The sequence below is a fragment of the Lampris incognitus genome, chromosome 7, assembly GCF_029633865.1.
Source record: "Lampris incognitus isolate fLamInc1 chromosome 7, fLamInc1.hap2, whole genome shotgun sequence".
Taxonomy (NCBI): Eukaryota; Metazoa; Chordata; class Actinopteri; order Lampriformes; family Lampridae; genus Lampris; species Lampris incognitus.
The window spans coordinates 65,423,761-65,445,438 of NC_079217.1; the positions used below are offsets into that span (position 1 = coordinate 65,423,761).

Here is a 21,678-nt window from a genome sequence, read left to right on the forward strand (position 1 = left end):
ACTAATCAACCAGCAGAGTCTTTGCTGAGGAACTTGATTAGGGGACAAGGGCATGTAATTGTTCAGTTGGAACAAAAACCTTCACCCACACCGGCACTTCCTGGATAAGCTTGCCCACCTGTTTGAGCAGCTCCACTGAGGAATGCTGCGTCTTCAGTTTTCTGTTGGACGCGGTTGTGAGAGACCAACAAACCAACATCAGATTATCAGTATTGCATTTACTGTACATTCATTTCCTCTCATCACCATTAACGGTAACGAGGATGGCTTTTAACTTGTGTTGTCAGGTAGGTTTCTATGATGAAGACGAGGTTTAAAGATGAAGAGCCTCCGCCGTCTGACTGTGTTGTCTGTTACAGAACATCCATCCTCTGTAATCTGGTTCCCATGACACCTCACATTCATCCCACACCGTCACCACGACAACTCCCTATCTTCTCCTGTTACCTAGCAACAAGTGAGCACCCCCCCCAAGCATGGTCGCTGTTCTAACAAGCAGGATAGGAGCATGTCGATCCATATCCCATCATCCTTTGCTGCCTCCGACTCCCCTCAACCCCAAATACTCGAAATGTTGAAAACTACTTGAAATACCTAAAATATTTCGAATATTGAAAAATACCCAAAATACCTAAGACACTCCAAATATTGAAAAATACCTAAAATACCACAGATACCCCCTCCTCAGGCTGATGCAGGAGCAGCAGTCTCCCTTTTACTCCTTTTCAAATCTCGTCAGAGCTGTTAAAACTACCAAGATGAGGTAAAACCCGGTAAAGGGAGGTTTAAACTAGCAAGACGAGGTAAAACCCGGTAAAGCGGGGTTAAACCAGCAAGATGAGGTAAAACCCAGGAAAGTGGGGTTAAACTAGCAAGATGAGGTAAAGCGGGGTTAAACTAGCAAGATGGGGTAAAACCCAGTAAAGCGGGGTTAAAGTAGCAAGACGAGGTAAAACCCAGTAAAGCGGGGTTAAAGTAGCAAGACGAGGTAAAACCCAGTAAAGTGGGGTTAAACTAGCAACGTGAGGTTAAACTAGGAAGATGAGGTAAAACCCGGTAAAGTGGGGTTAAACTAGCAACGTGAGGTTAAACTAGGAAGATGGGGTAAAACCCAGTAAAGCGGGGTTAAAGTAGCAAGACGAGGTAAAACCCAGTAAAGTGGGGTTAAACTAGCAACGTGAGGTTAAACTACCAAGATGAGGTAAAACCCAGGAAAGTGAGGTTTAAACTAGCAAGACGAGGTAAAACCCGGTAAAGTGGGGTTAAACTAGCAAGATGAGGTAAAGCGGGGTTAAACTAGCAAGATGGGGTAAAACCCAGTAAAGCGGGGTTAAACTAGCAAGACGAGGTAAAACCCAGTAAAGCGGGGTTAAAGTAGCAAGACGAGGTAAAACCCAGTAAAGTGGGGTTAAACTAGCAACGTGAGGTTAAACTAGGAAGATGGGGTTAAACTAGCAAGACGAGGTAAAACCCGGTAAAGTGGGGTTAAACTAGCAAGATGAGGTAAAACCCGGTAAAGTGGGGTTAAACTAGCAAGATGAGGTAAAACCCGGTAAAGCGGGGTTAAACTAGCAAGACGAGGTAAAACCCGGTAAAGTGGGGTTAAACTAGCAAGATGAGGTAAAACCCGGTAAAGTGGGGTTAAACTAGCAAGACGACGTAAAACCCGGTAAAGTGCGGTTAAAGTAGCAAGACGAGGTAAAACCCGGTAAAGCTGGGTTAAACTAGCAAGATGAGGTAAAACCCGGTAAAGTGGGGGTTAAAGCAGCAAGATGAGGTAAAACCCGGTAAAGCTGGGTTAAAGCAGCAAGATGAGGTAAAACCCGGTAAAGCGGGGTTAAACTAGCAAGATGAGGTAAAACCCGGTAAAGCGGGGTTAAACTAGCAAGATGAGGTAAAACCCGGTAAAGCGGGGTTAAACTAGCAAGACGAGGTAAAACCCGGTAAAGTGGGGTTAAACTAGCAAGACGACGTAAAACCCGGTAAAGCGGGGTTAAACTAGCAAGACGAGGTAAAACCCGGTAAAGCGGGGTTAAAGTAGCAAGACGAGGTAAAACCCGGTAAAGCTGGGTTAAACTAGCAAGATGAGGTAAAACCCGGTAAAGTGGGGGTTAAAGCAGCAAGATGAGGTAAAACCCGGTAAAGCGGGGTTAAACTAGCAAGATGAGGTAAAACCCGGTAAAGCGGGGTTAAACTAGCAAGATGAGGTAAAACCCGGTAAAGTGGGGTTAAACTAGCAAGATGAGGTAAAACCCGGTAAAGTGGGGTTAAACTAGCAAGACGAGGTAAAATCCGGTAAAGTGGGGTTAAACTAGCAAGATGAGGTTAAACTAGCAAGATGAGGTAAAACCCGGTAAAGTGGGGTTAAACTAGCAAGATGATGTAAAACCCGGTAAAGTGGGGTTAAACTAGCAAGATGAGGTAAAACGCAGTAAAGCGGGGTTAAACTAGCAAGATGAGGTAAAACCCAGTAAAGTGGGGTTAAACTAGCAAGATGAGGTAAAACCCGGTAAAGTGGGGGTTAAAGCAGCAAGATGAGGTAAAACCCGGTAAAGCGGGGTTAAACTAGCAAGACGGGGTAAAACCCAGTAAATCGGGGTTAAACTAGCAAGACGGGGTAAAACCCAGTGAAGCGGGGTTAAACTAGCAAGATGATGTAAAACCCGGTAAAGTGGGGTTAAACTAGCAAGATGAGGTAAAACCCCGTAACGTGGGGTTAAACTAGCAAGATGAGGTAAAACGCAGTAAAGCGGGGTTAAACTAGCAAGATGAGGTAAAACCCAGTAAAGTGGGGTTAAACTAGAAAGACGAGGTAAAACCCGGTAAAGCGGGGTTAAACTAGCAAGACGAGGTAAAACCCGGTAAAGCGGGGTTAAAGTAGCAAGACGAGGTAAAACCCGGTAAAGCTGGGTTAAACTAGCAAGATGAGGTAAAACCCGGTAAAGTGGGGTTAAACTAGCAAGATGGGGTTAAACGCAGTAAAGCGGGGTTAAACTAGCAGGATGAGGTAAAACCCGGTAAAGCGGGGTTAAACTAGCAAGATGAGGTAAAACCCAGTAACGTGGGGTTAAACTAGCAAGATGAGGTAAAACGCAGTAAAGCGGGGTTAAACTAGCAAGATGAGGTAAAACCCCGTAACGTGGGGTTAAACTAGCAAGATGAGGTAAAACCCAGTAAAGTGAGGTTAAACTAGCAAGATGAGGTAAAACGCAGTAAAGCGGGGTTAAACTAGCAAGATGAGGTAAAACCCAGTAAAGCGAGGTTAAACTAGCAAGATGAGGTAAAGTGGGGTTAAACTAGCAAGACGAGGTAAAACCCGGTAAAGCGGGGTTAAAGTAGCAAGACGAGGTAAAACCCGGTAAAGCTGGGTTAAACTAGCAAGATGAGGTAAAACCCGGTAAAGTGGGGTTAAACTAGCAAGATGGGGTTAAACGCAGTAAAGCGGGGTTAAACTAGCAGGATGAGGTAAAACCCGGTAAAGCGGGGTTAAACTAGCAAGATGAGGTAAAACCCAGTAAATCGGGGTTAAACTAGCAAGACGAGGTAAAACCCAGTAAAGTGAGGTTAAACTAGCAAGATGAGGTAAAACCCAGTAAAGTGAGGTTAAACTAGCAAGACGAGGTAAAATCCGGTAAAGTGGGGTTAAACTAGCAAGACGAGGTAAAACCCGGTAAAGTGGGGTTAAACTAGCAAGATGATGTAAAACCCGGTAAAGTGGGGTTAAACTAGCAAGATGGGGTTAAACTAGCAAGATGAGGTAAAACGCAGTAAAGCGGGGTTAAACTAGCAAGATGAGGTAAAACCCAGTAAAGTGGGGTTAAACTAGCAAGATGAGGTAAAACCCAGTAAAGCGGGGTTAAACTAGCAAGATGAGGTAAAACCCGGTAAAGTGGGGTTAAACTAGCAAGATGAGGTAAAACCCAGTAAAGTGGGGGTTAAAGCAGCAAGATGAGGTAAAACCCGGTAAAGTGGGGTTAAACTAGCAAGATGAGGTAAAACGCAGTAAAGCGGAGTTAAACTTGCAAGATGAGGTAAAACCCGGTAAAGCGGGGTTAAACTAGCAAGATGAGGTAAAACCCAGTAAAGTGGGGTTAAACTAGCAAGATGAGGTAAAAACCGGTAAAGTAGGGTTAAACTAGCAAGATGAGGTAAAACGCAGTAAAGCGGGGTTAAACTAGCAAGACGAGGTAAAACCCAGTGAAGCGGGGTTAAACTAGCAAGATGAGGTAAAACCCGGTTAAGTGAGGTCAAACTAGCAAGATGAGGTAAAACCCGGTAAAGTGAGGTCAAACTAGCAAGATGATGTAAAACCCGGTAAAGTGGGGTTAAACTAGCAAGATGAGGTAAAACCCAGTAACGTGGGGTTAAACTAGCAAGATGAGGTAAAACGCAGTAAAGCGGGGTTAAACTAGCAAGATGAGGTAAAACCCAGTAACGCGGGGTTAAACTAGCAAGATGAGGTAAAACCCAGTAAAGCGGGGTTAAACTAGCAAGATGAGGTAAAACCCAGTAAAGCGGGGTTAAACTAGCAAGATGAGGTAAAACCCAGTAAAGTGGGGTTAAACTAGCAAGATGAGGTAAAACCCGGTAAAGTGGGGGTTAAACTAGCAAGATGAGGTAAAAACCGGTAAAGCGGGGTTAAACTAGCAAGATGAGGTTAAAACCCCGTAAAGTGGGGTTAAACTAGCAAGATTACGTAAAACCCAGTAAAGTGGGGTTAAACTAGCAAGATGAGGTAAAACCCAGTAAAGTGGGGTTAAACTAGCAAGATGAGGTAAAACCCGGTAAAGTGGGGGTTAAACTAGCAAGATGAGGTAAAAACCGGTAAAGCGGGGTTAAACTAGCAAGATGAGGTTAAAACCCCGTAAAGTGGGGTTAAACTAGCAAGATTACGTAAAACCCAGTAAAGTGGGGTTAAACTAGCAAGATGAGGTAAAACCCAGTAAAGCGGGGTTAAACTAGCAAGATGAGGTAAAACCCAGTAAAGTGGGGCTAAACTAGCAAGATGAGGTAAAACCCGGTAAAGTGGGGTTAAACTAGCAAGATGGGGTTAAACTAGCAAGATGAGGTAAAACCCCGTAACGTGGGGTTAAACTAGCAAGATGAGGTAAAACCCGGTAAAGTGAGGTCAAACTAGCAAGATGAGGTAAAACCCGGTAAAGTGGGGTTAAACTAGCAAGGTGAGGTAAAACGCAGTAAAGCGGGGTTAAACTAGCAAGATGAGGTAAAACCCAGTAAAGTGGGGTTAAACTAGCAAGATGAGGTAAAACCCGGTAAAGCGGGGTTAAATTAGCAAGATGAGGTAAAACCCGGTAAAGCGGGGTTAAATTAGCAAGATCAGGTAAAACCCGGTAAAGCGGGGTTAAACTAGCAAGATGGGGTTAAACTAGCAAGACGAGGTAAAACCCAGTAAAGCGGGGTTAAACTAGCAAGATGAGGTAAAACCCGGTAAAGCGGGGTTAAACTAGCAAGATGAGGTAAAACCCAGTAAAGCGGGGTTAAACTAGCAAGATGAGGTTAAACTAGCAAGATGGGGTAAAACCCAGTAAAGCGGGGTTAAACTAGCAAGATGAGTTAAAACCCAGTAAAGCGGGGTTAAACTAGCAAGATGAGGTAAAACCCAGTAAAGTGGGGGTTAAAGTAGCAAGATGAGGTAAAACCCGGTAAAGTGAGGTTAAACTAGCAAGATGAGGTAAAACCCGGTAACGTGGGGTTAAACTAGCAAGATGAGGTAAAACCCCGTAACGTGGGGTTAAACTAGCAAGATGAGGTAAAACGCAGTAAAGCGGGGTTAAACTAGCAAGATGAGGTAAAACCCAGTAAAGTGAGGTTAAACTAGCAAGATGAGGTAAAACGCAGTAAAGCGGGGTTAAACTAGCAAGATGAGGTAAAACCCGGTAAAGCGGGGTTAAACTAGCAAGATGAGGTTAAACTAGCAAGATGGGGTAAAACCCAGTAAAGCGGGGTATAACTAGCAAGATGAGGTAAAACCCAGTAAAGCGGGGTTAAACTAGCAAGACGAGGTAAAACCCAGTAAAGCGGGGTTAAACTAGCAAGATGAGGTAAAACCCAGTAAAGTGGGGGTTAAAGTAGCAAGATGAGGTAAAACCCGGTAAAGTGAGGTTAAACTAGCAAGATGATGTAAAACCCAGTAAAGTGAGGTTAAACTAGCAAGATGAGGTAAAATCCAGTAAAGTGGGGTTAAACTAGCAAGATGAGGTAAAAACCGGTAAAGCGGGGTTAAACTAGCAAGATGAGGTTAAAACCCCGTAAAGTGGGGTTAAACTAGCAAGATTACGTAAAACCCAGTAAAGTGGGGTTAAAGTAGCAAGATGAGGTAAAACCCAGTAAAGCGGGGTTAAACTAGCAAGATGAGGTAAAACCCAGTAAAGTGGGGCTAAACTAGCAAGATGAGGTAAAACCCGGTAAAGTGGGGTTAAACTAGCAAGATGGGGTTAAACTAGCAAGATGAGGTAAAACCCCGTAACGTGGGGTTAAACTAGCAAGATGAGGTAAAACCCGGTAAAGTGAGGTCAAACTAGCAAGATGATGTAAAACCCGGTAAAGTGGGGTTAAACTAGCAAGATGAGGTAAAACCCAGTAACGTGGGGTTAAACTAGCAAGGTGAGGTAAAACGCAGTAAAGCGGGGTTAAACTAGCAAGATGAGGTAAAACCCAGTAAAGTGGGGTTAAACTAGCAAGATGAGGTAAAACCCGGTAAAGCGGGGTTAAATTAGCAAGATGAGGTAAAACCCGGTAAAGCGGGGTTAAATTAGCAAGATCAGGTAAAACCCGGTAAAGCGGGGTTAAACTAGCAAGATGAGGTTAAACTAGCAAGATGGGGTAAAACCCAGTAAAGCGGGGTTAAACTAGCAAGACGAGGTAAAACCCGGTAAAGCGGGGTTAAACTAGCAAGACGAGGTAAAACCCGGTAAAGCGGGGTTAAACTAGCAAGATGGCGTAAAACCCGGTAAAGTGGGGTTAAACTAGCAAGCTGAGGTAAAACCCGGTAAAGTGGGGGTTAAAGCAGCAAGATGATGTAAAGCGGGGTTAAACTAGCAAGATGATGTAAAACCCGGTAAAGTGGGGTTAAACTAGCAAGACGAAGTAAAATCCGGTAAAGTGAGGTTAAACTAGCAAGGCGAGGTAAAATCCGGTAAAGTGGGGTTAAACTAGCAAGATGAGGTAAAACCCAGTAAAGCGGGGTTAAACTAGCAAGATGAGGTAAAACCCGGTAAAGCGGGGTTAAACTAGCAAGATGAGGTAAAACCCGGTAAAGCGGGGTTAAACTAGCAAGATGAGGTAAAACCCAGTAAAGCGGGGTTAAACTAGCAAGACGAGGTAAAACCCAGTAAAGCGGGGTTAAACTAGCAAGATGAGGTAAAACCCAGTAAAGTGGGGGTTAAAGTAGCAAGATGAGGTAAAACCCGGTAAAGTGAGGTTAAACTAGCAAGATGAGGTAAAACCCAGTAAAGTGAGGTTAAACTAGCAAGATGAGGTAAAATCCAGTAAAGTGAGGTTAAACTAGCAAGATGAGGTAAAATCCAGTAAAGTGAGGTTAAACTAGCAAGATGAGGTAAAATCCAGTAAAGCGGGGTTAAACTAGCAAGATGAGGTAAAACCCAGTAAAGTGAGGTTAAACTAGCAAGATGAGGTAAAATCCAGTAAAGTGAGGTTAAACTAGCAAGATGAGGTAAAATCCAGTAAAGCGGGGTTAAACTAGCGAGGGAGTCTCATTACACAGATCTGGAGATGGTGCACTGTAAGTTCATGTGTCCTTTTTCTCCAAGTGAAGCCATCTTCATTTAGAGAGATGTGGATTTATTTTCCACACAGATAATGAATTAAAGATATTTCACCTTGTGTAATACGTTAAGTAGTAAATAACAGTATCATCAGGGAAAGAGAGGACGGTTGGTAGTTCAAATCTCTGATCAGTGATTTACCTATAAACCCAAATTAACATTTACACTCCTGTCCACGGTCATTCTACCTCTGCAGGGTTACCATCTGTATATGTAGTCATTCTGGCGTGAATCTGGCGATATGATACGCATCACGATACAGGGGATAGATACTATTCAATATATCGCAATATATTGTGATACTGTGAGAAAGGTGATATATTGTGGTTTCATAGGCCTGTGTTCTTTGTGCTATGCTACTTCCCGTCTCAGTTTACGTTGTTGGGTTGGAGTGGAAGGGTCACATGTCTGAAGTTAGATTACAACACTTATCTAGCATTCGTGGGGTTACACACAACACAACATGTTTGTCACGAACCTTTACATGTAAACAATAAAAAATCGATATAGTGGTTTTGTAAATCGATACAGTATCACAAAAGATATTATCGCGATACTCGATTGTACCAATATTTTCTTATATTCCTAAAAAATTGCTTTATATATATATATATATATATATATATATATATAAACTTTGTTAAAAGAAACACTCAATGGTAGGGAAAGTGCTCAACAAATAAGGAGCAAAATAATCCGGTGAGTCAAGTAAATTCTTTATGAGACAGTACAAGTCTGTTCATGCCATAAGCCATCATCAGCTGATTGCTGTCGAAAGGAGGCAGTTGAGGTGGTTCGGGCATCTGATTAGGACGCCTCCTGGGCGCCTTCCTTCGGGGGTTTTCTGGGCACGGCCAACTGGGAGGAGACCCTGGGGTAGACCCAGAATTTACTGATGGGACTACATGTCCAATCTGGCCTGGGAACGCCTTGGGATCCCCCAGGAGGAGGTGGAGGGTGTTGCTGGGGAGAGGGACGTCTGCAGTGCCCTACTTAGCATGCTGCGACCGCGACCCGACCCCGGAGAAGCGGCTGATGATGAGATGAGATGAGATGAGATAATATATATATAGCGAGAGAGACATAATCTTATCCCAACCCAGCAAGTCACTTTACATCCTGCACGGCGGTCTTCTTAGCGGGGCTTTAACACACACACACAGAGCAATCCATCGAGGGCAGCTCTTGTGCACAGCCCTCTTCAGGTCACCCCACAGATTTTCAGTAGGATTCAGGACTCTGGCTGGGTCATTCCAAAACCATCTTCTTCTGATGAAGCCATTCCTTTGTGGATTTGGATGTGTGCTTTGGGTCGTTGTCATGCTAAAAGGTGAAATTCCTCTTCATCTTTCTAACAGATGCCTGAATGTTTTGTGCCAAAATCGATTACTACTACTACTTTCTGCTGCTCCCGTTAGGGGGCGCCACAGCAGATCATCCGTTTTCATCTCTTCGTGTCCTCTGCATCTTCCTCTGTCACACCAGCCACCCACATGTCCTTCCTCACCACATCCATAAACCTCCTCTTTGGCCTTCCTCTTCTCCTCTTCCCTGGCAGCTCCATAGCATAGTTTCCACCAGCATCATGCTGGCTAACAGTACTGGTGGCGGTCGTTGCTAACCCAGGCCTTGTCCAATCCGGTATGGAAATCTGATTTATGATCTGCATATTTGATTTTATGATGAATACCCTTCTTGACGCAACCCTCTCCATTTATTTGGGCTTGGGACCGGCACTAAGAATGCACTGGCTTGTGCATCCTCAGCGGCTGGTGCCAAAATGGGGCTGGTATTTGGAGCGCTTCGATTCCCTCCATCCTGACTAAAGCCTCAGTTCCAGCGGAAGAAAAGCAGCCCTAAAGCCTGATGCTCCACCACCATGCTTCACTGTGGGACTGCTGTTCTTCTGCTGATGTGCTGTGTTGTTCTAGTACCAAACCAAGTAAGCCGAGCTTCCTGGTGATGGACAGGTTGACGGACGAGATTAGGCAGGTGTCTCCGGGGACGATGATGTTTGCGGATGACACTGTGATCTGTAGCAAGAGTAGGGTGCAGGTTGAGGAGCGCCCGAGACTGGATGTATCTTTATGCAACATTTAGCTGGGCTTGGATGTTTTTGGTTTTTTTTCTTGTGTAAGGAGTCTTCTGTCTTGCCACCCTGCCCCATAGCCCAGACGTATGAAGAATACAGGAGATTGTTGTCGCATGTCGGGAACAACCAGTACTTGTCAGAAGTTCCTGCAGCTCCTTTAATGTTGCCGTAGGCGTCTTGGCAGCCTCCCTGACCAGTTTTCTCCTTGCCTTCTCATCCATTTTGGAGGGACGTCCTGTTCTTGGTGATGTCACTGTTGTGCCAGATTTCCTCCACTTGTTGCTGATTTTTCCCTGAAGATGTTTCTGATTCTTCACTTTATTTTTAAAGTTCCCTCATGATTTATCTTGTTTTCATTTTTTTATGTCACACAAATCTGCCATTTTAACAGGGGTGTGTAGACGCTTTACATCCATTGTGTGTGTGTGTGTGTGTGTGTGTGTGTGTGTGTGTGTGTCAGAGCTGCTACCTGCAGCCAGGAGCTTCCTGCTCAGGGGAAGGTGACATCTTTGGACATATGCCCCGCCCAGCGCCAGCTCCTTAGCTGTTGCCGTGATGACTGCCTCCAATTGATGGACCTGAGGAGGAGCAACCCCAGGCTCTGCTTCAGGTAAAGGGGTGGGGCTCTGCATAGGCGGGGTTTTGGCAGGGGGATCCACCAATGGCTGAAATTTACAATGATAAAAGTTTCACAGGAACAATTTCCAATGTGTGGTATAATAAAGACGAGACATTACCCATGAACATCCACATCATGAAGACTTTGTTTTTAAAGCCGGTGCAGGTTTTCCTCCGACTTGCCGTTGGCCCGCGGGTTTTATAAAGTGGTCACGTGGCGGAGCGGCGGTTTTAACCTGTGTTAACCAGTTAAACCAGTAAGACTTGAGTCAGGAGTGATGGCAGCAATCCCACCTTTCATTATTCAATTCAATTCAATGTATTGTCATTAAAAGTAACGTGCAGGCACATGTGTAAAAACAAAATGAGGGCTGCAGCTTCACCAAACAGTGCAAGACAGACACACACAAACGCAGTGTAAGATATACACAGATGAAGACCAAAAGCTAAAAATAAGTTAGAAAAGAGCTGGAGTACAAAATATTTAAAGAGCAGGGTAACCAAATTGACAGATTTGCTTCAAAATACTTTATAAATGTGGGGGATGTATTGCTGTTGACGTGTTAAAATGTGTTGGAACCATGTATAGAACTGATTTGCGGGGTTAGACCGTTTTTGGGTATTTTTCCCATTTTCCTTTCTTGATTTTTTGGCCGGCTTCCTTGGCGACGTCGCCGTCTTCCTTTCGGTGCCACGCCCCCAGAGTCTGAAACCAGTGGACGCTGCAGATTTGTACACGTTTTTGAAGCTTTGTTTTATATACTTCGCAACATTTTTAATCATACAGAATGGGCTGGGTGGTTACTGGTATGTTTTCCTGGGGTATGGGTATCCCAAAACACAGATTTGAGCTCAGTTACCCCCCACTTTAAAAATATCTACAGCCATTCAGTGGGTAGCCAGGATCAGGTGGGCAACAGCTTGTGGAAAGAAGCTGTTTTTGAGCCTGGTAGTGCGGGCTCTGAGGCTCCTGTAGCGCCTCCCAGAGCGCAGGGGGGAGAACAGTCCATGGTTGGGGTGGGTGGGATCTCTGCTGGTGCTGAGACCCCTTCGAAGGCAGCGTTTGTGATAAATGTCTTTCATGGCTGGGAGCATGGTACCGGTGATATGCTGGGCCGCCTTGACGACCCGCTGCAGAGCTTTCTGGTCTACTGAGGTACAGTTGCCGTACCACACTGAGATGCAGCTGGTCAGGATGCTCTCTATGGTGCAGTGGTAGAAGTTGGTGAGAATTTTGGGGGGTAGACGGGCGCTCCTCAGCCTCCTCAGGAAATGCAGGCGTTGTTGGGCCTTTTTCACAAGGGCCTGGGTAGTTGATATCCAGGAGAGGTCCTCGCTGATGTGGACTCCAAGGAATTTAAAGCTGGAAACACGCTCCACTTCCACCCCATTGATGTGTATGGGGGAGTGGCTGCAGCTTCTAGACCTCCTGAAGTCCACAATCAGCTCCTTCGTCTTCTGCACATGGAGCACAAGATTGTTGGTGGTGCACCGTGATGTGAGGTGCTCAATCTCGTCCCTGTAGGCCGTCTCATCATTGTTGGCGATACGGCCTACGACTGTGGTGTCATCTGCGAACTTAACTATTACATTTGAGGGCTGTATAGATTATTATTATCATACAGATTATTATTCTATTCATGTATTCTTTTTCCTCTGTGTGTTTGGAAAAGACGTGTGACATATTTCTGTGTGTCCTGGCAGAGCTGATGGTTTTAAATGTGGCAGTGACAGCACCAAGGCTGTGTTCAGGTCAGCTCTCCCCAAGAACCCCTCCACCTCCCTGCTCTGTCTGTCCACCCATCTGTCCATCCATGTACTTATCTGACTGTCTCTATCTGTCCGTCCATCTATTTCTCTGTCTAGCTATCTTTCTCTCTCTGTCCGTCTATTTCTTTTTCCATCGGTCTCTATCTTCTGTGTCTCTGTTTATCTGTCTATCTTTCCCCTCCTCGTCCTCTCACTTTATATTCTCTATATTTGTGATTGATAGACCTAGTTCTACAGACAGATGGATAGATAATTTTGTTTTCTATAATTCTTTCCTCTTCAGTCCAGATGGAGGCTTCGTGGCGGCGGGTTCGGCAGACGGAGCCGTCTACATCTGGAATGTCTCCACTGGGAACCTGGAGGCCCGCCTGCCGGACCAACACAGGTACAAACATAATGGTGTGAGATACGACCAGCAGGTATCATCTGTTACCCATCCTCCTCTGCTGTGACGTCACCACATCCTACAAACCTCCTCCGCCATGTTGGATGTGTCACTGTAGGATGGAGCACCAAAACAAGGCTGGTCGTCACCGTTCCTCATTGATAGGCTGTGATACAGGAAGTGTTACTATGGAAACAGTAGTTCTAAATCAAAACTTACACTCCACGTCACAAAAAGGTGACAGAAGGTCAGAAATCCCAAATGGCGGGGTGTCCGGGTAGCGTAGCGGTCTATTCCGTTGCCTACCAACACGGGGATTCTGGTTCAAATCCCCGTTTTACCTCCATCTTGGTCGGGCGTCCCTACAGACACAATTGGCCATGTCGGCGGGTGGGAAGCAGGATGTGGGTATGTGTCCTGGTCGCTGCACTAGCGCCTCCTCTGGTTGGTCGGGGGGGAGGGGGGACTGGGGGGAATAGCGTGATCCTCCCACGTGCTACGTCCCCCTGGTGAAACTCCTCACTGTCAGGTGAAAAGAAGTGGCTGGTGACTCCACATGTTTCGAAGGAGGCATGTGGTAGTCTGCAGCCCTCCCCGGAGCAGCAGAGGGGGTGGAGCAGCGACTGAGACGGCTCGGAAGAGTGGGGTAATTGGTCGTATACAATTGGGGAGAAAAGGGGGGGGGGGAATCCCAAATGGCAGCAATGAGTTGAAATGGTCCATGTGATAATAAACATCTGTCATGACCTGATCACTTCCATTGATTTCCAACGAGTGATGCCGAGAGGACACAGCTGTGTCCGTCCACAGAACATGAGGATGGAGACAGACCCCCCAGTTATTTATCTAGATCTACCAATTAATAAGCATAAACCATTGTAGACTAGTAGGTACCATGTGTCTTAACTCACTGAACCACAAAAGTAAGGGCATTAATTTCTCTTGTCTCTCTCTCTCTCAGCTCCTCTATCAGTGCAGTGGCCTGGTCTCTCTCTGGAGATTATGTAGTCAGTGTGGACAAGAGTAGGCGGGCCATCCTCTGGAGTGACATCTGATTCAGCCAATCCTAACACGGGACCACTTCGGATGCCCTTCAAACAAAACACACGCAGATGGGTGTCCAGAGTTTCAGGCGTCGTCAGGACACGAATTTGTGATTTTATTGCTTTTTAAACCATTTGAAATGACTTGAGAAGGTTCGGATGTCAGTGGAGATCTTCTGGCTGCTGGTTGAGGAGGAAGCATTGATTATTCAAATCCAACCACGGTCCTCCGCCAGTGAGCCGATGTCTTTCTACAGGAAAACCGACGAGTTCAATTTTAGTGGGACTCACTGAATGAGGCTAATCGTTCTTTCCTTTTCCTCTCCACTTCATCTCGGCATGGAGACAAAACAGCTGTAGAAAAACTGGAAGTTGTCCGGTTTGGAGGTTTCCCAGCTAGGGAAGGCTGGAATACCAACCAAGCACAGCAGGCAACGGGCCCGGAGGCACCAGGTTTGCCACGTGTCAATTTTGTTTGTGGTAATTTAATTAAATGCACGTTTGTTTGGGACTATGCACCGTTTAAGCACAATATTAACTGAAATGATAGGGGCCTTAGGAGGGGCCCATGTACACAGAGTGGACAATCGGTTAGCTTGGTTGGGGCCCATAGCACATTTTTGCCCTCTAGTGAGTTACACTGGCCATGATTGAAGGACGAGAACTGTCTTTCTAAATAACTCCTCTCTCTCCACTGCTATATCATCTCACACCTTCACGCCTGTCACTTCCTGTTTTTATGTCACTTCCTGTTTCCCTGTCATTTCCTATCTATCTCTGTTGCCCCCTAGCCCCTAGTGAGTTAAACCAGCCATGATTAAAGGACAAGAACGCCTCTGTCCTTCTCAATAACTCCTCTCTCTCCACTGCTATATCATATCACACCTTCATTGTCTGTCACTTCCTGTTTATCTCTGTTGTTATTGCTGCGGCTGTTGTCTTGATTCTTCAAGTGTCATGTTTATTTGTCTAATATGAAAGCAGGTTTACACTCATTCTCATAATGAAATGCTCATATTGTTGTTGGCACAACACACAAGTGGTAAATAAAAGTGCTTATTAAAGTGCCTAGAGAAATCAAAGTGCAAGAACAGGATACATGTAGAAAAACGGTCAGTGTGGTCTATTCCATTGCCTACCAACACAGGGATCGCCAGTTCGAATCCCCGTGTTGCCTCAGGCTTGGTTGAGCGTCTGTTCGGGGGGACTGGGGGGAATAACGTGATCCTCCCACACGCTACGTCCCCCTGGTGAAACTCCTCACTGTCAGGTGAAAAGAAGCGGCTGCTGACTCCACATGTATCGGAGGAGGTATGTGGTAGTCTGCAGCCCTCCCCGGATCAGCAAAGGGGCTGGAGCAGAGACTGGGGCAGCTCGGAAGAGTGAGGTAATTGGACTTTGAATGTACTTTGCTGGGCAGTACAACAGTAGAGAATGTGTGTACAACAGTAAGATGATAGGTGCAGTGGTACTATAAACAGCAAACTTGCACAAATGGCAGATTGTGCCGTCGGTGGCAGCAACCACGATGGTATTGTAAGCGGTAGAACCGTAGACTTGTACAAATAGCAATTGAGTGTTTGCTTTGAGAGTCTTACGGCCTGGAGGTAGAAGCTGTCTGGAAACCTGTTGGTCCAAGACTTGACGCTCTGGTACCTCTTGCCCGACAGAAGTAGAGAGAACGGTTTGTGTCCAGGGTGGCTGGGGTCCCTGATCATTTTTTCCGCTTTGTGTTGAATTTGAAAAGCAGCTTTTCTGTTCGGAAGAGTCCGGTCCTCGAGCTGAAAGGGAAGTTCTGGTTTTAGCTTCATGTCACTTTAGTTTGGTCTGTAGAAATGTGCAGCTGTTTGCACAAAGAGCACGTCAACCTAAAACCAAATAACCGTCTTTTATATCACGTCTTTGTCTCCCGTTTTAGCCAAAAACATTCAATGTGAAGATTCAGACTGTGTAAACTGGGTTGGCCATGTGAAGTATTTGTGTTATTCTAATTGTTATTACGTGGTGTCAGTCACTTGTTAGAGAGTAAGAAGCTAAGTATTACGTACGCCAAACTTTATGTTGCAATCCTGAAAATTTACATGGAAACAAGTTGTTTTTTATTCTTTCCATCTCTGTTGTGTTTAAAATATAATCCATGAACACCAAGTCCTGCAGACTGCAGCAGGATGTGATGTGGATGTCTGTTGTCTGGTAGGACTTTGCCAGGAAAAATGACAGTGTGTATAGTGTCACCACCTACACAGGACACACACTGGTACAGTAACACCAGCAGATCCAGGACTGTAGCTTTAAAGTGGAAGTATTAAGACACTGTGTTTAAATTGTTTGTGAATAAGGGACCGTGTGTAAACTGTTAAAAACAGGTTTCTGTGTACTTTGAAATAAGGGAATATTTTGACACTTTTATTTAGTAAAACGGAAACTCAGAAAGGAAATAAAGTGAATTTATTATTTGTCTGTGTTTCCTTCGTCTCATGGCCTTGTTTAGAATGACACAAAAGAACCCGTCTACAGACGATGAACTACATAGTCAACAAACACTGACACAACACATTTCCCATCAACAACAGGTCACATGAAACTGGAAGATCTAAAAACATTTGCTCATCCTCCTCAGAAAAATGTGATCAACCTTCAGGAGAAGCAGAGAGACGGGTTTTCAGAAGGCATGTCTCACTGGTCAGGACAAGCAGCGAGACAGGTTTTCAGAAGGTGTGTCTCACTGGTCATGTCTCGCTGGTCAGGACAAGCAGCGAGACAGGTTTTCAGAAGGTGTGTCTCACTGGTCATGTCTCGCTGGTCAGGACAAGCAGCGAGACAGGTTTTCAGAAGGTGTGTCTCGCTGGTCAGGACAAGCAGCGAGACAGATTTTCAGAAGGCGTGTCTCGCTGGTCAGGACAAGCAGTAAGACAGGTTTTCAGAAGGCGTGTCTCGCTGGTCAGGACAAGCAGTAAGACAGGTTTTCAGAAGGCGTGTCTCACTGGTCATGTCTCACTGGTCGGGACAATTCAGTGAGACGTTTTCAGAAGGCGTGTCTTGATGGTCAGGACAAGCAGCGAGACAGGTTTTCAGAAGGCAGGTCTCGCTGGTCAGGACAAGCAGCAAGACAGGTTTTCAGAAGGCATGTCTCGCTGGTCAGGACAAGCAGCAAGACAGGTTTTCAGAAGGCATGTCTCGCTGGTCAGGACAAGCAGCAAGACAGGTTTTCAGAAGGTGTGTCTCGCTGGTCAGGACAAGCAACGAGACAGGTTTTCAGAAGGCGTGTCTCGCTGGTCAGGACAATTCAGTGAGACAGGTTTTCATAAGACGTGTCTCGCTGGTCAGGACAAGCAGCAAGAGAGATTTTCAGAAGGCGTGTCTCGCTGGTCAGGACAAGCAGTGAGACAGGTTTTCAGAAGGCATGTCTCGCTGGTCAGGACAAGCAGCAAGACAGATTTTCAGAAGGCGTGTCTCGCTGGTCAGGACAAGCAGTAAGACAGGTTTTCAGAAGGCGTGTCTCGCTGGTCAGGACAAGCAGTAAGACAGGTTTTCAGAAGGCATATCTCGCTGGTCAGGACAAGCAGTGAGACAAGTTTTCAGAAGGCATGTCTCACTGGTCATGTCTCGCTGGTCGGGACAATTCAGTGAGACGTTTTCAGAAGGCGTGTCTCGCTGGTCAGGACAAGCAGCGAGACAGGTTTTCAGAAGGCGTGTCTCGCTGGTCATGTCTCACATCTCATGGTAAAATGATCCTGCAAAACTCCCGCAGCAGTATTTACTGTTGGCCAAGTCCAAAGCTGTACTGGGACGATAAATAAATAAATAAAGCGGCCCTGGTATTTTGGCCTACGCTGGTCCACCACACTCGACACACCACCCATCTTTGTGCTCCCCTGAATATGTACAAAAACTGTGCCACTCCCTAAAACCACTGAAGCCATGTAACGAGGAAGAGGTAACAAGGAAGATGAAGAGAGGGGAAACATGATGAACACCTTCAGACAGTGGCTTTGCAAAACGGTAAACTGCACTATTATGATGTCACGGCGCTGCGATGGCCGAGACAAGCGACGGCGTCTCGTGTGTGAGGAAGACACAGACAGCAGACATGACAGATCCGACGGTCGGACGTAGAGACGAACGAACTGTAAACTCACCGAGTCAAAAAGGACGGGGGTGAAGTCCTTCAATCATCCATCCGTCCATCATCCAAACGGCTTATGGTGCTCTCAGGGTGGCGGGGATGCTGCAGCCTGTCCCAGCAGCCACTGGGAGGCAGGGGGGGATGAGGAGGAACTGCCCGATCTACAAATATCTGTAACATACAAAGTAGTCCAGTCCAGTCAGTTTGATTTGTATAGCCCAACATCACAAATCACATCAGGGGGCTTTACAGCTACACAACATCCTGTCCCTGGACCCTCTCACTGAATAAGGGACAATCCCCCCCCCAAAAAAACCTTTTAACAGGGAGAAACCTCAGGGAGAGCAACAGAGGAGCATCTCTCTCCCAAGACGCACAACATGCAATGATGTTGTGTTTACACAATTTACACAATACAACACTGAAAGAGGTAAACACAACTATATTGGACTTACAAGATTTTATGTCCTCCTGCTCCTTGCTCTTCTCTCGCTACTGGACACTCCCCTCCTCTGGGGAGGCTCAATGAGACATGAGGAGACACAACTGGGTGAGGCTTTAGCATAACGATACAATCAGGTGCAGGATTACTGGATTCCCTGACAAAGATGTGCAAAACGCTGCGTTGCCGTAACAATACAATACAGGCAACAGATAAATTGTCGTGGCGGCACGGTGCTGCATGGTTAGCGCAGTCGCCTCACAGCAAGAAGGTCCTGGGTTCGAGCCCCGCGGTAGTCCAACCTTGGGGGTCGTCCCAGGTCGTCCTCTGTGTGGAGTCTAGATGATCTCCCCAAGTCTGTGTGGGTTTCCTCTAGGGGCTTCGGTTTCCTCCCACGGTACAAAGACGTGTAGGTCAGGTGACTCAAAGACATGTAGGTCAGGTGACTCACCCGTACTAAATTGTCCCTAGGTGTGTGTGTGTGTGTGTGTGTGTGCGGGCCCTGTGTGATAGTATGGCAGCCTGTCCAGGGTGTCTCTCTGCCTGCCGCCCAGTGACTGCTGGGATAGGCTCCAGCATCCCCGCGACCCTGAGAGCAGGATAAGCGGTTGGGAAAATGGATGGATGGGTAAATTGTTTAATAAAGAAAAAACAAATGCATGGATGTCCAATTTCATTTCTATATATTGTCCATCGACAGCCACACAAAAGCACAGGACATGAACAGCGATCTCCTGCGTTCAAGTCCTTTCTGGCAGAAAGCCCTGAAGGCAAACTGCTCCCAGATGTTCATCTGTTTTTCTTTAGCGGACATAAGTTAGCTGACCTTAGTATCAAGATGTTGGCCCCCTAACGTGGCAGTGAGGGGGCAGCAGGTCCTCGGTTGGTACCTGCGCTGTACTGTGATAAAGAACAGATGAGACACACACACGTCGAGCCGGTTCACGGTGGGAGGATTCAAACTTGTCACATATGGACGCTGGGTCAGGACTCCTCTTTGTCACTTTGCAACGCTCTGGGTACCCCTGTAGCACCAACTTTCAACATGGAGGGTAGTTGTGTTATGTGGTCTCGCCCCATATCTGTCAGCAGACAAGGGACTGAGCTCACACACAGCACTTTACTAGATTAGCGGCTGCATACGGCCCATAGACACACAAAACACAATTACTCAGTTACGCCATTACAGCGCCATTATGCAATCATCATGTGACTAGTGAATATCATAGGACTAGTAAATATCATGTGACTAGTGAATATCATATGACTAGTAAATATCATCATGTGACTAGTGAATATCATATGACTAGTAAATATCATCATGTAACTAGTTAATATATGACTAGTTAATATCATGCGACTAGTGAATATCATATGACTAATAAATATCATCATGTGACTAGTGAATATATGTCTAGTAAATATCGTGACTAGTGAATATTATGACTAGTAAACATCATGTGACTAATAAACATCATCATGTCACTACTGAATATCATATGACTAGTAAATTCACGTGACTAATAGACATCATCCTGTGACTAGTGAATATCACATGACTAGTGAACATCATGTGACTAGTAAACATCATGATACAGGGCAATCCGGTGGTTCACCTGGTAGAGCATGTACCACATAAGGCTGAGTCCTTACTGCAATGGCCTGGGTTCGAATCCAGCCTGGGCCCTTTGCTGCATGTCATCCCCTCTCTCCCCTGCCTTTACTCTCTCTCTCTCGCTCTACTGTCACTATCTAATAAAGGCGGAAAATGCAACAAAAAAAATAAAACAAAACAAAACATCATGATGTTCATAATGTGACTAGTAAACATCATGTGACTAGTGAATATCATATGACTAATAAATATCATCATGTGACTTGTGAATATATGACTAGTAAATATCGTGACTAGTGAATATTATGACTAGTAAACATCATGTGACTAATAAACATCATCATGTCACTACTGAATATCATATGACTAGTAAATTCACGTGACTAATAGACATCATCCTGTGACTAGTGAATATCACATGACTAGTGAACATCATGTGACTAGTAAACATCATGATACAGGGCAACCCGGTGGTTCACCTGGCAGAGCATGTACCACATAAGGCTGAGTCCTTACTGCAATGGCCTGGGTTCGAATCTGGCCTGGGCCCTTTGCTGCATGTCATCCCCTCTCTCCCCTGCCTTTACTCTCTCGCTCTACTGTCACTATCTAATAAAGGCGGAAAATGCAACAAAAAAAATAAAACAAAACATCATGATGTTCATAATGTGACTAGTGAAAATCATGTGACTAGTAAACATCATAATGTGACTAGTAAACATCATGATACAGGGCAACCCGGTGGTTCACCTGGCAGAGCATGTACCACATAAGGCTGAGTCCTTACTGCAATGGCCTGGGTTCGAATCTGGCTTGGGCCCTTTGCTGCATGTCATCCCCTCTCTCCCCTGCCTTTACTCCCTCTCTCTCGCTCTACTGTCACTATCTAATAAAGGCGGAAAATGCAACAAAAAAAATAAAACAAAACATCTTGATGTTAATAATGTGACTAGTGAAAATCATGTGACTAGTAAACATCATAATGTGACTAGTAAACATCATGATACAGGGCAACCCGGTGGTTCACCTGGCAGAGCATGTACCACATAAGGCTGAGTCCTTACTGCAATGGCCTGGGTTCGAATCTGGCCTGGGCCCTTTGCTGCATGTCATCCCCTCTCTCCCCTGCCTTTACTCTCTCTCTCTCGCTCTACTGTCACTATCTAATAAAGGCGGAAAATGCAACAAAAAAAATAAAACAAAACATCATGATGTTCATAATGTGACTAGTGAAAATCATGTGACTAGTAAACATCATAATGTGACTAGTAAACCTCATGATACAGGGCAACCCGGTGGTTCACCTGGCAAGCATGTACCACATAAGGCTGAGTCCTTACTGCAATTACATTAATGGCCAGGCCAAGCTGCTTGTATGCCTTTCTAAAGGTGTCCAGTATGTTCTGTAATTCCTCTGAATAATAACATGACTAGTAAATGTCACAATTTGAGTAGCAAATATGGTATTTACGATGAGAACATATGTATGACTAGTAAGTATCAGCATAAGACTAGTAAGAACAACAACAACATGAATAGTAAATATCATAATATAACTAACTAGTAAATACCATGACTAGTGAATATTATAACTAGTAAATACCATAACTAGTATCATAATTTGACTAGTGAATAATATAACTAGTAAATACCATGACTACTAAATACCATAATATGATGAGTAAACATAATTTGACTAGTGAATATTATAATATAGTTAATATTATAACTAGTAAATACCATAACTAGTATCATAATTTGACTAGTGAATAATATACACTA

At 45.2% G+C, this 21,678-nt stretch overlaps 1 protein-coding gene across 1 annotated transcript in view; it reads left to right on the forward strand.

Moving 5' to 3' along the window:
- The window catches only part of LOC130115765 (protein Atg16l2), a 55,329-nt gene extending 39,179 nt beyond the window's left edge, over positions 1-16,150 (forward strand). Inside the window, exons 15-18 of the mRNA XM_056283583.1 lie at positions 10,358-10,507; positions 12,220-12,267; positions 12,569-12,670; positions 13,632-16,150. Of these exons, the coding sequence (XP_056139558.1) occupies positions 10,358-10,507; positions 12,220-12,267; positions 12,569-12,670; positions 13,632-13,725 (394 nt within the window). The 3' untranslated portion in view covers positions 13,726-16,150. The remainder of the gene's footprint in view (positions 1-10,357; positions 10,508-12,219; positions 12,268-12,568; positions 12,671-13,631) is intronic.
- Positions 16,151-21,678: the final 5,528 nt, after the last annotated feature.